Source organism: Mytilus californianus, unplaced genomic scaffold, assembly GCF_021869535.1.
Source record: "Mytilus californianus isolate M0D057914Y unplaced genomic scaffold, xbMytCali1.0.p SCAF_19, whole genome shotgun sequence".
NCBI lineage: Eukaryota > Metazoa > Mollusca > Bivalvia > Mytilida > Mytilidae > Mytilus > Mytilus californianus.
Window position 1 is genome coordinate 687,247 of NW_026262667.1, and position 14,551 is coordinate 701,797.

At 32.9% G+C, this 14,551-nt stretch overlaps 1 protein-coding gene across 3 annotated transcripts in view; it reads right to left on the bottom strand.

Moving 5' to 3' along the window:
• Positions 1-3,687: 3,687 nt before the first annotated feature.
• LOC127727025 (von Willebrand factor D and EGF domain-containing protein-like) overlaps positions 3,688-14,551 on the bottom strand; it is a 46,291-nt gene continuing 35,427 nt past the window's right edge. Inside the window, exons 16-17 of one of the 3 annotated variants that reach the window (XM_052234415.1) lie at positions 6,810-6,918; positions 3,688-6,388 (exon numbers count right to left, since the gene is read on the bottom strand). In XM_052234415.1, coding sequence (XP_052090375.1) covers positions 6,190-6,388; positions 6,810-6,918 — 308 coding nt within the window. In that variant the 3' untranslated portion in view covers positions 3,688-6,189. Of the gene's footprint in view, positions 6,389-6,809; positions 6,919-9,742; positions 12,444-12,864; positions 12,974-14,551 lie in introns of those variants that run through there. The other 2 variants (XM_052234414.1, XM_052234413.1) reach the window with 2 other exon arrangements.

The window sequence follows — 14,551 nt, forward strand, 5'->3', positions numbered from 1 at the left end:
ACGAATTATCTATAAAAATTCAATGGCGGATTCAGGAGTTTGAAAGTTGGATGGGGCCCGAGGGGGGGATGGGGGGGCACTCAATAAAAAAGCCATCTTACATCCTGGAATAGATGAAACACATACATTTACAAACCTGAAATAATGAGGTTAAGAATAAAAAAAACGTGTTTTCCCTAAAACATACATAGTTCATGTGGTGAGCTCTCGATTTATTTTTGTGTATTGTATTTTGTGATTTGGTGATGTCTTCGTGCCATTGCCCCATATCCGTTCTTTTTCATATAGTGGGCTAAAACGTAAAAAAAAACTGTTCGCCTCGTTACACTTGTCTTGGATACGTGCCTAAAAATCAGATAAACTGCATTTTATTGAACAAAATAATTTTCCCAATTAACCTTGTTTTTCAGAAAAAGACGAGATGGATACCAGATTCAAGCCCGTACAGAAACAACCAACAGTAGCGGCCTTACTGTGGCGAAACAAGTCACCACCAGCAGCTGTCCAATCGTGTCCACACCAGCCACAACAATTACCGCAAACTCCGACTCGGTTCCATCGTTTGTCTTCAACAATTCAAACATTAATATTTATTTTAGCAAGTGATGATTAAGACTTAGTCCAAATGAATACTATATGTGTTTAAATGCATCATGCAAATACAAGTTCTTTACATGCATGTTCTTTGAGACATTGTCATATGGGATTAACATTTTAGCCTCAAGCAAAGCAGAATTTAAATGAATACTTTTTTTAATCAAAATTCATGCTAAATGTTTTTTTCACTATTGGAATTTCCTGAAATGTGTTTTTTTCATATGGCTTGAGACAATTTGTAGTGAATACTATTAGTAATCACTTCTCTTCATGCTATTGAAAAAAAAAACAATTTCTATTGTTATTCATAGAATAGAATATATAATATTTTATTTCCCAAATTACAGGGCCCATAAAGGGCATAAAATCAGATACAATTGATTTACATAATTGCTAACAACAACAATGATAGTTACTTGTAAAGATATATTTAGTATATTAGCATTGGTCAGAACCAGAGCCAAAAACCACATATATATTGTGAATACAAGAATAAAATTACATTATATGCATTCATTCTCAAATCATTTACTTGACTTAGTGTCAATATTCATACCTGATCTCCTTAATTCAAAACAGTCACAAATATAACAGCCCAGTTTTCCATAAGAGTTACATTTTCTTGGGTCAAGAGCCATAAAAATTTAGAAGATTTATTTAAATTTTTAAAATTATAACAATTGTTAGAAATGTATTGAAAAAAATCTTCCCTTTGAATATCATAAAGAGTCTATTCATAACAATAGACTGTGCTTTCGGGATGTAGAAGCAGGGGTTTCCAGAAACTCCACTCGTCACACCCTGTGGTCAAAATCCATTATTATTCGTAACAATAGATCTATTCAATTTACACTTGTTTAAGAATGTGAAACTATGAAGTATAACAATAGAACTGGGGTGTAACTATCAGGAATACAGCTGGGTATTTAGCGGTATCGGTTTGGAATCCAAGTATGTCCTTACCGGTTTCCCGTTCGTTGCCATGGCATTTTTGCGGCATCCGGGTGACCTTTTCTCTTATTTTGTATATATTTTGCACTTTTATTTTACGCTTTTTATATATTTTGATGATGAGTTGAATGGGTGTGTTCGTATGTTTTATTGCATTGTATTTATTCATGTTTTTGGGAAGGTTAACTTTGTGGAAGTAAGTCCCGTCACGGCCAATGTGGGGAACTGGGTAGGCAAATGCTCACATTAAATCTGTGCCGATACAGTGTGTTGAATGTCCTCCTTTACACCATAACTCATGGTGGTGCTCCTAATGAAAGGAGGCTTATACGTAGCATACATACACACAAGGAGTAGCTTTTCAAAAAGTTTGTATGAATTGATTAGTTGATTGATTGGTGTTTAACCAGCACTTTCAGCACTATTGTGCTATTTTGTGGCGGTCAGTTTTTATTGGTGGAGGAAGCCTGAGTGCTCGGAAAGAACCACCGACTTTCGGTAGGAAAAGTAACAATCGTAACAAATCAGCTGAAACAAAAACAGTTTTATGAATTTTATTTATCTAGGCCATGCTATGCCTTAAAATGTTTCCAGATGCATAGGTTTATCTGCACTCAGAGTAACTTTTGTGGTGTAAACGCAGGCGTTTTAGCCGAAGTGTCTACATGAACCAGGAATTGCTTTGGCTTTCCCAGAACAGTATCAATGGGATTTGTATCAGTGTGGAAGATAATCAGGCCTTTTGTTGTTGTTAAAAAAATGGATATTTTACAGGAAAAAACCCTCCCATCTGGTACGCGCATGACCAAAAGTTGGAAAGCAAAACAAAAAACAACCTCGTTTGAGAACATAAATGAAAAAGGGCCTAAACAGAATAGTCACAAAGCGTCTAAGGTCAACTTATTTTAATTTATGTCTTTAGGTTGTAAAGTTTGGTCTTTAGTTTCTTTTTAATTCGCGTTCCCAACTCAGTCAATTAAGGTGAAATAGACCTAGTAGAATAGTTCTACCCGCCATTATTTAGCACATTGGTCAACTTTCCTTTCGAGAGTTGCAATCTTAGTTTTTGTATAGTTACGTAATTTTATGAACTCGAAATTTACAAACAAAATTGCATTACTTAAATTATGTCAACAACAAAGCACCGATTACTGGGAGGACAGTTATCATGACAATATTGATCGCGTCACTCTATCCTACTGAAATCAGTGAAATAAAGGCATAGCTAGGTCTATTTCACCGTTAATTGACTGAGCTGGGAACGCGAATCAAAAGCGACTTAAGACCAAACTTTACAACCTTACGACATAAATTAAAATAATATCTCTTAGAAAGTTGAAAGACACAATGATGCCGTAGTTGACCATTGTGGAAAAGTAAGAACAGTAATACAAGCAATACGACAGCTATCACTAGGATCTGATGTGTCAAGTCCTTCCAACTAATTTTTACAGTTTGTTCTAATGTTGTGTTGTTACACCGATGCCCCTGGTTAGGGAAGGGTTTGGTGCCCCCAAAAGTGTTTAGCCCCGCAATATTCTGTATGTACTTGATCCAAGTAAGGAATTAAATTTTAGTGGTTGTAGTTGTTTTGCGGTCTTGTTATAGTTGTTTTTGTTTATTGTTTTAACACAAATTCGGGTGTCGGTTCTCATTTAATTGCTTTACTTTGTGTCATGTTTGTGCCTTTTATCGCTTACTATACGGTATAAGTTTTTGCTCATTGTTGAAGTCAGTATCAATTACGATGATATATAGTTGCTAAAGTTGACTCATTAGCCATTATACCCTATCGTCTTATTTTTATATATCCGATTTTTTGGAGGAAACAATATCTCACCAGGACTTTTCTGTAAGCTTGCTGGAAATATGCAGAACATTGTTGTTGGAAATCCGCAGCATATTTGGGCACATTTTGTCAGGAGGTTGTTTTTTTCTGTATAAGTCTGCGCCTGCGCAAGTCATTCACTTAATTGCACGAATTACACAATTGAAGCATTATTAATGAAGAGCATAATGATTGGTTTATGATGAAGGCATTTATTTCGATCATTACATATTGTCCTTTATGATATTCCGAATGCTATGATTATATTGTACAAATATAATCCATTCTTAGGTAAAAATGAATCACAGACATCGAGATAAAGATTATTGAATTTGATAAATGAAAAAATAAAAATATATAAGTGGTATAAAACAGATCAAAATGCAACAAATACGTCCTAAATGCTACAAATACAGTTTTCTGAATTATACAATGTCAATAAGTAAAATATCTAATACATTAAATTATGGACGGACACACAGAAAACAAGACAAAACACAGTAATAGTAAACACAGTATAAACAAATTCACATTCTTGAGAATGGATGATCAGGCTACTTTTTCGCCCCTTGAAATCGAAGACTAAGAAACTATTACAAATTTATCAAATAACATCCTTCATATGTTCATAAGACATTGGTTTGTAACATATCAAAATTTATATTCTTGAATTAAATCTTAAATTGGTTTTACACTTCTGGCATTTCAGACATAAAAACCTGAAAAAACTCCAAATAGAATAATTCGTAATATTTATGATATATATAATATAGATATGAGATTAACACAAACAGATATTTTACAACAAGATATCTGATTGATTATATGTGTAAAATTGACATGTTAGATCAAATATGCCAATTTCGACATGTGTATGCCATCAAATTGACATTTCATCACTATAATGTCCAGATCATATTATCCTAATCATTCGACCATCAAATTTACACAATTCTGAAAGGTTCAAACAATTTAACTATTTTTGCAATTTCGGGGGCAAAATAATGGCTCTTACCATATCTTCCGTTTTGGTTTATATGAACATTGTTATATGACCAGTTTTTGAAATATCTTTTACGGAAATAAAAGTTGTGAATATACTATATATCAAATTGTCTTTTTTTTAAATATGGACTATAAAAAAAAACAAGACTAGTAAAAATTTCGATAAACAACGAAGAATGTAGAATATATTTAAAACAAAACACTCACCACAACCAAACTAATCAATAATTACCTTAAAGGCATAAAATCATGGTAAATTTGGGGCAACACTAGTTTACCGATGTTCAAATTTCGTAAAACTCCGAGAAGAATGTTATCTTGTAGTGCATTTCTTTTAGACAATAGATGCAAATTAATTTTTTTTTTAAAATCACACCATTTCAAAATAATTTTACAGTATGATGTTCTTCTTTTTGGACAAATTATAACATAAAACGAAAACGTCATCAGCTCTAGCCCAACATATGATGAAATTTATATAAAGGGGGTCATGAATATAGTTAGACATCTTCAGACATTCTAATTTTTGACATTTTTCAACTGCAACATTCATGACCCAATTTTTGTTAAGAAGTGTAATTTTATCCTCCGTCTTGCTATTTGAGTCATATAACATGACGAAATAAATGGAAAAGGTTTATGAAAAAAATTTGCAAGTAATAAATTGTCTAGACTATGGACTATATTTGTCCAGGGCTAACTAATAAGATATAAACCAAGGTTAATGACTTAAAACTGCAGTTCCCCATTTATCATCTGGAAACCTGAAATTCAGAATTTTTCCAACAATCAAGTACCATTTATTTTGAACGGTAAACGTTAAAAAGAAGATAATCCAACCAAACCTGTCTTTAGTGTCCAAAATATTCTATTAAAATTTAATTCAAACAGCGGTTCTCTATGTATCAAATGGAAGCCAAAAGTGTGACGGGCGGACAGACGAATGGACTTACGGATTCCAAAATACCCCAACGCTGTCGAGCGGGTGTATAAAAACAAAAACCGAGAGAATCATATGAAAACCAACAGCAGTGAGACCAGGGTGCGTCGACATGCGAATACACGCTCTGTCAAAATTTAACAATTTAGAACTGGTCACAATTGGTATAAATTGACAGATCTGACGACTATTGTGGTATATAAATATCTAACACCGCGAAAAAAATGTCGCTATTGAGTTAGTACACAGAAACATCGTATTGGTCAATAAACTCGTGATTGTGCCCGTAAACCTAAGCTTATGTGGCGTCGATTTCAATCGTATTTCCTCAAAACTCGGTTGGAGCAAATTATGTGTCAGGAGCACACCCCTGTTCATGAAGTAAAATATGGAATTCAGTGAAGGATTTGTACAAAATGTATTTAGATTGCCGACAAAAGAGTCCTAACACTTTTAATTCAGTCTTGATTTTCTTAAAAAATACATATCCACATGATGTATACAAAATAGTAATAACAAAAAAAAAATAACAAAATATTTATATGTCCCCCTATTTGCCATAAAAGATTATGACTATACTGTGTTCTCAGAAAAAATAAATTGAACAATATTTTATTTATAAATAACTTAATGTTACATTTGAATTATTTCAGTCTGAAAACAGCGCATTATATTACATTTTAGTATAAGACACGTTTTGTTTGGCTTTAATCAAAGCCACCCTTTCTGTAATACTTACTTCATTATCAAATGCGTTTATTTTAATATATATAAAAAACTTAATAAATTGATTGCAGGTGATAAACTATTCTTCTCCAGCTTAAGCCTTCAATTACTGAGATAAATTTTCTTTCTTAACAGGCTCTATCTATAAGTTGTGGTTGTAGTGACTCCATGGCGGCAACTGTTTTTCAAACATCTCAAAAGGTGTGTTACCTCTACTGTCATCGATTTCAAGTTGCAGGCCGCTGATAGATTTATCTGTTGTCACCCAAATCTGGCTTCCGGTGCTCTGTTCAAGATAAAAGCTCGGCTTTCTTTCTTGTTGATCAGGAATGATTTTTGTTCTACAAAACAAAAACAATACTAATATACGTTTGTGCTTACGTTTGCATATTTAAGAATGTATCTTTAGCATGTCGTCCTCCATGTTTTCAAGCTATTTATATTTGAGATATTCAATATTTGCACCGAGGAAGGGCATCGTAAACTATAGATTCATTAATTTTCATGGGTTCCAATTTTAGGGGATACTTGATTTCATGGTTTTGCCAAAGTTTGCACACATGCCTATAGGAAATAAGTACTTCGTTGAACACATACATTCAAAGTATAATCTATCCCCGAGAAATGAACGAAAATTTATACCGCACAAATGATAATGAATCAACAAAATAGCAATTACCTTGGCTTTTACTATTTTTTTTATTAAAACTGAATTATACACAATCAAAATAGGTATTCAGTTTTATTTTTTAAGTTACTTACCTTGTATTGTTTGTTTTGACTTTGTAATATATAAATCCAATGACCACAATAATGACGAGAAACAACCCTCCTAAAGCAGCAGCTATCACCACAAATGATTTCTTGTCATCTGAAATACACCAGATAATAAAAACCAATGGTAAATTGTATGATCCGACATAAATTATATAAACTGGAAATGAACTGGTAATTTAAGTGAAAAAATACATTTTCTACGCTTAATGAGGTTTGCACATTGCTAAACAACTGTTACTTTAAAAGAGAGACGAAAGATACATAAGGTATATTCAAACTCATAAGACGAAGACAAACTGACAACGCCATGGTAATAAAAACGAAAATTACATTATATGCATTCATTCTCAAATCATTTACTTGACTTAGTGTCAATATTCATACCTGATCTCCTTAATTCAAAACAGTCACAAATATAACAGCCCAGTTTTCCATAAGAGTTACATTTTCTTGGGTCAAGAGCCATAAAAATTTAGAAGATTTATTTAAATTTTTAAAATTATAACAATTGTTAGAAATGTATTGAAAAAAATCTTCCCTTTGAATATCATAAAGAGTCTATTCATAACAATAGACTGTGCTTTCGGGATGTAGAAGCAGGGGTTTCCAGAAACTCCGCTCGTCACACCCTGTGGTCAAAATCCATTATTATTCGTAACAATAGATCTATTCAATTTACACTTGTTTAAGAATGTGAAACTATGAAGTATAACAATAGAACTGGGGTGTAACTATCAGGAATACAGCTGGGTATTTAGCGGTATCGGTTTGGAATCCAAGTATGTCCTTACCGGTTTCCCGTTCGTTGCCATGGCATTTTTGCGGCATCCGGGTGACCTTTTCTCTTATTTTGTATATATTTTGCACTTTTATTTTACGCTTTTTATATATTTTGATGATGAGTTGAATGGGTGTGTTCGTATGTTTTATTGCATTGTATTTATTCATGTTTTTGGGAAGGTTAACTTTGTGGAAGTAAGTCCCGTCACGGCCAATGTGGGGAACTGGGTAGGCAAATGCTCACATTAAATCTGTGCCGATACAGTGTGTTGAATGTCCTCCTTTACACCATAACTCATGGTGGTGCTCCTAATGAAAGGAGGCTTATACGTAGCATACATACACACAAGGAGTAGCTTTTCAAAAAGTTTGTATGAATTGATTAGTTGATTGATTGGTGTTTAACCAGCACTTTCAGCACTATTGTGCTATTTTGTGGCGGTCAGTTTTTATTGGTGGAGGAAGCCTGAGTGCTCGGAAAGAACCACCGACTTTCGGTAGGAAAAGTAACAATCGTAACAAATCAGCTGAAACAAAAACAGTTTTATGAATTTTATTTATCTAGGCCATGCTATGCCTTAAAATGTTTCCAGATGCATAGGTTTATCTGCACTCAGAGTAACTTTTGTGGTGTAAACGCAGGCGTTTTAGCCGAAGTGTCTACATGAACCAGGAATTGCTTTGGCTTTCCCAGAACAGTATCAATGGGATTTGTATCAGTGTGGAAGATAATCAGGCCTTTTGTTGTTGTTAAAAAAATGGATATTTTACAGGAAAAAACCCTCCCATCTGGTACGCGCATGACCAAAAGTTGGAAAGCAAAACAAAAAACAACCTCGTTTGAGAACATAAATGAAAAAGGGCCTAAACAGAATAGTCACAAAGCGTCTAAGGTCAACTTATTTTAATTTATGTCTTTAGGTTGTAAAGTTTGGTCTTTAGTTTCTTTTTAATTCGCGTTCCCAACTCAGTCAATTAAGGTGAAATAGACCTAGTAGAATAGTTCTACCCGCCATTATTTAGCACATTGGTCAACTTTCCTTTCGAGAGTTGCAATCTTAGTTTTTGTATAGTTACGTAATTTTATGAACTCGAAATTTACAAACAAAATTGCATTACTTAAATTATGTCAACAACAAAGCACCGATTACTGGGAGGACAGTTATCATGACAATATTGATCGCGTCACTCTATCCTACTGAAATCAGTGAAATAAAGGCATAGCTAGGTCTATTTCACCGTTAATTGACTGAGCTGGGAACGCGAATCAAAAGCGACTTAAGACCAAACTTTACAACCTTACGACATAAATTAAAATAATATCTCTTAGAAAGTTGAAAGACACAATGATGCCGTAGTTGACCATTGTGGAAAAGTAAGAACAGTAATACAAGCAATACGACAGCTATCACTAGGATCTGATGTGTCAAGTCCTTCCAACTAATTTTTACAGTTTGTTCTAATGTTGTGTTGTTACACCGATGCCCCTGGTTAGGGAAGGGTTTGGTGCCCCCAAAAGTGTTTAGCCCCGCAATATTCTGTATGTACTTGATCCAAGTAAGGAATTAAATTTTAGTGGTTGTAGTTGTTTTGCGGTCTTGTTATAGTTGTTTTTGTTTATTGTTTTAACACAAATTCGGGTGTCGGTTCTCATTTAATTGCTTTACTTTGTGTCATGTTTGTGCCTTTTATCGCTTACTATACGGTATAAGTTTTTGCTCATTGTTGAAGTCAGTATCAATTACGATGATATATAGTTGCTAAAGTTGACTCATTAGCCATTATACCCTATCGTCTTATTTTTATATATCCGATTTTTTGGAGGAAACAATATCTCACCAGGACTTTTCTGTAAGCTTGCTGGAAATATGCAGAACATTGTTGTTGGAAATCCGCAGCATATTTGGGCACATTTTGTCAGGAGGTTGTTTTTTTCTGTATAAGTCTGCGCCTGCGCAAGTCATTCACTTAATTGCACGAATTACACAATTGAAGCATTATTAATGAAGAGCATAATGATTGGTTTATGATGAAGGCATTTATTTCGATCATTACATATTGTCCTTTATGATATTCCGAATGCTATGATTATATTGTACAAATATAATCCATTCTTAGGTAAAAATGAATCACAGACATCGAGATAAAGATTATTGAATTTGATAAATGAAAAAATAAAAATATATAAGTGGTATAAAACAGATCAAAATGCAACAAATACGTCCTAAATGCTACAAATACAGTTTTCTGAATTATACAATGTCAATAAGTAAAATATCTAATACATTAAATTATGGACGGACACACAGAAAACAAGACAAAACACAGTAATAGTAAACACAGTATAAACAAATTCACATTCTTGAGAATGGATGATCAGGCTACTTTTTCGCCCCTTGAAATCGAAGACAAAGAAACTATTACAAATTTATCAAATAACATCCTTCATATGTTCATAAGACATTGGTTTGTAACATATCAAAATTTATATTCTTGAATTAAATCTTAAATTGGTTTTACACTTCTGGCATTTCAGACATAAAAACCTGAAAAAACTCCAAATAGAATAATTCGTAATATTTATGATATATATAATATAGATATGAGATTAACACAAACAGATATTTTACAACAAGATATCTGATTGATTATATGTGTAAAATTGACATGTTAGATCAAATATGCCAATTTCGACATGTGTATGCCATCAAATTGACATTTCATCACTATAATGTCCAGATCATATTATCCTAATCATTCGACCATCAAATTTACACAATTCTGAAAGGTTCAAACAATTTAACTATTTTTGCAATTTCGGGGGCAAAATAATGGCTCTTACCATATCTTCCGTTTTGGTTTATATGAACATTGTTATATGACCAGTTTTTGAAATATCTTTTACGGAAATAAAAGTTGTGAATATACTATATATCAAATTGTCTTTTTTTTAAATATGGACTATAAAAAAAAACAAGACTAGTAAAAATTTCGATAAACAACGAAGAATGTAGAATATATTTAAAACAAAACACTCACCACAACCAAACTAATCAATAATTACCTTAAAGGCATAAAATCATGGTAAATTTGGGGCAACACTAGTTTACCGATGTTCAAATTTCGTAAAACTCCGAGAAGAATGTTATCTTGTAGTGCATTTCTTTTAGACAATAGATGCAAATTAATTTTTTTTTTAAAATCACACCATTTCAAAATAATTTTACAGTATGATGTTCTTCTTTTTGGACAAATTATAACATAAAACGAAAACGTCATCAGCTCTAGCCCAACATATGATGAAATTTATATAAAGGGGGTCATGAATATAGTTAGACATCTTCAGACATTCTAATTTTTGACATTTTTCAACTGCAACATTCATGACCCAATTTTTGTTAAGAAGTGTAATTTTATCCTCCGTCTTGCTATTTGAGTCATATAACATGACGAAATAAATGGAAAAGGTTTATGAAAAAAATTTGCAAGTAATAAATTGTCTAGACTATGGACTATATTTGTCCAGGGCTAACTAATAAGATATAAACCAAGGTTAATGACTTAAAACTGCAGTTCCCCATTTATCATCTGGAAACCTGAAATTCAGAATTTTTCCAACAATCAAGTACCATTTATTTTGAACGGTAAACGTTAAAAAGAAGATAATCCAACCAAACCTGTCTTTAGTGTCCAAAATATTCTATTAAAATTTAATTCAAACAGCGGTTCTCTATGTATCAAATGGAAGCCAAAAGTGTGACGGGCGGACAGACGAATGGACTTACGGATTCCAAAATACCCCAACGCTGTCGAGCGGGTGTATAAAAACAAAAACCGAGAGAATCATATGAAAACCAACAGCAGTGAGACCAGGGTGCGTCGACATGCGAATACACGCTCTGTCAAAATTTAACAATTTAGAACTGGTCACAATTGGTATAAATTGACAGATCTGACGACTATTGTGGTATATAAATATCTAACACCGCGAAAAAAATGTCGCTATTGAGTTAGTACACAGAAACATCGTATTGGTCAATAAACTCGTGATTGTGCCCGTAAACCTAAGCTTATGTGGCGTCGATTTCAATCGTATTTCCTCAAAACTCGGTTGGAGCAAATTATGTGTCAGGAGCACACCCCTGTTCATGAAGTAAAATATGGAATTCAGTGAAGGATTTGTACAAAATGTATTTAGATTGCCGACAAAAGAGTCCTAACACTTTTAATTCAGTCTTGATTTTCTTAAAAAATACATATCCACATGATGTATACAAAATAGTAATAACAAAAAAAAAATAACAAAATATTTATATGTCCCCCTATTTGCCATAAAAGATTATGACTATACTGTGTTCTCAGAAAAAATAAATTGAACAATATTTTATTTATAAATAACTTAATGTTACATTTGAATTATTTCAGTCTGAAAACAGCGCATTATATTACATTTTAGTATAAGACACGTTTTGTTTGGCTTTAATCAAAGCCACCCTTTCTGTAATACTTACTTCATTATCAAATGCGTTTATTTTAATATATATAAAAAACTTAATAAATTGATTGCAGGTGATAAACTATTCTTCTCCAGCTTAAGCCTTCAATTACTGAGATAAATTTTCTTTCTTAACAGGCTCTATCTATAAGTTGTGGTTGTAGTGACTCCATGGCGGCAACTGTTTTTCAAACATCTCAAAAGGTGTGTTACCTCTACTGTCATCGATTTCAAGTTGCAGGCCGCTGATAGATTTATCTGTTGTCACCCAAATCTGGCTTCCGGTGCTCTGTTCAAGATAAAAGCTCGGCTTTCTTTCTTGTTGATCAGGAATGATTTTTGTTCTACAAAACAAAAACAATACTAATATACGTTTGTGCTTACGTTTGCATATTTAAGAATGTATCTTTAGCATGTCGTCCTCCATGTTTTCAAGCTATTTATATTTGAGATATTCAATATTTGCACCGAGGAAGGGCATCGTAAACTATAGATTCATTAATTTTCATGGGTTCCAATTTTAGGGGATACTTGATTTCATGGTTTTGCCAAAGTTTGCACACATGCCTATAGGAAATAAGTACTTCGTTGAACACATACATTCAAAGTATAATCTATCCCCGAGAAATGAACGAAAATTTATACCGCACAAATGATAATGAATCAACAAAATAGCAATTACCTTGGCTTTTACTATTTTTTTTATTAAAACTGAATTATACACAATCAAAATAGGTATTCAGTTTTATTTTTTAAGTTACTTACCTTGTATTGTTTGTTTTGACTTTGTAATATATAAATCCAATGACCACAATAATGACGAGAAACAACCCTCCTAAAGCAGCAGCTATCACCACAAATGATTTCTTGTCATCTGAAATACACCAGATAATAAAAACCAATGGTAAATTGTATGATCCGACATAAATTATATAAACTGGAAATGAACTGGTAATTTAAGTGAAAAAATACATTTTCTACGCTTAATGAGGTTTGCACATTGCTAAACAACTGTTACTTTAAAAGAGAGACGAAAGATACATAAGGTATATTCAAACTCATAAGACGAAGACAAACTGACAACGCCATGGTAATAAAAACGAAAAACGACCAAAATACAAACAACTGCTTACAAAACACAAAATAGCTATATAGAAAACAAAGACTGAGAAACATGAACACTACCGCTATGTCTTGATCTGTATGATAAAAAGAGCAGAGTAAGAAAATATCAGCATTATCGCCTTTACAGGCGAAAATACTACAGTATTTTTTCGACCAACTGAAATAATGAAATCTTTTCCATAGTTTTTTTTTATAAAAACAAGAACATTTGGTATGATTGCAAATGAAACAACTTTCCAGCAGAAATCAAAAGACGTAAAAGTCAACAAATATAGGTCACCGTACGACCGTCACCAACGAGAAGAACCCAATACGCATAACAAGCTATAACATGTCCCGACGTAACAATGCAAAACAATTCAAACGGCCTGATTTCTGAAAAAGCCGTGACATGAATTACAGGATTATGGCTCGCAACAGTCACAAACAGACAGAGGTGTAACAGCAAAACATCAGAACAAACTATAATAAACAGCTGCGCCATGAGCGCATGATACGCCCGTCGTCTTGTGTGTGAATTTTTATGCAATAAGCATAAATAGTTTCTGACATACGGCGTGACATGCGAAAACCCCCTTTTTTTTTACAAAAAACTCAATATCTCTAAAATAAAATTTTTAATCAAAACCAAAAAGTATACAGATCTTTGGATTAATATAACTAAGAAGTGTGTATAATTTTAAGCAATAATCATAAATCGTTTTTGATATACGGCGCGACATGTGAAAACCCCCCTTAAAAAAAAAAATCAATATCTCAAAAATAAAATTTTGAATCAAAACCATAAAGTATACAGATCTTAAGGTTAATATAACTAAGAAGTGTGTAAAGTTTTAAGCAATAATCATAAACTGTTTTTGAGATACGGCGAGACATATGAAAAACCCCTCCCCCTTTTTTAACAAAATACTCAATATCTCTAAAATAAAATTTTGAATCATCACCAAAAAGTTTACAGATCTTAAGATTAATATAACTAAGAAGTGTGTAAAGTTTTAAGCAATAATCATAAATTGTTTTTGAGATACGGCGCGACATGTGAAAAAAAAACACACACCTGTTTTAGTTACTAAGTCCCGTAACTCAAAAAGTTTTAATCTTATTTTCACCAAAAAGTATACAGATCGTTTGACCATCATAAGAAACAACTATGTAAAGTTTCATAAAATTTGGATAAGTCATTCTCAAGTTATAGTGCGACATGTTTACGCCGGACAGACAGACGGACAGACGCACAGACAGACGGACGGACGCCGGACATTTGTATACCATAATACGTCCCGTCAAAATTTTTGACGGGTGTATAAAAAAACAATTGAAAAAGGTT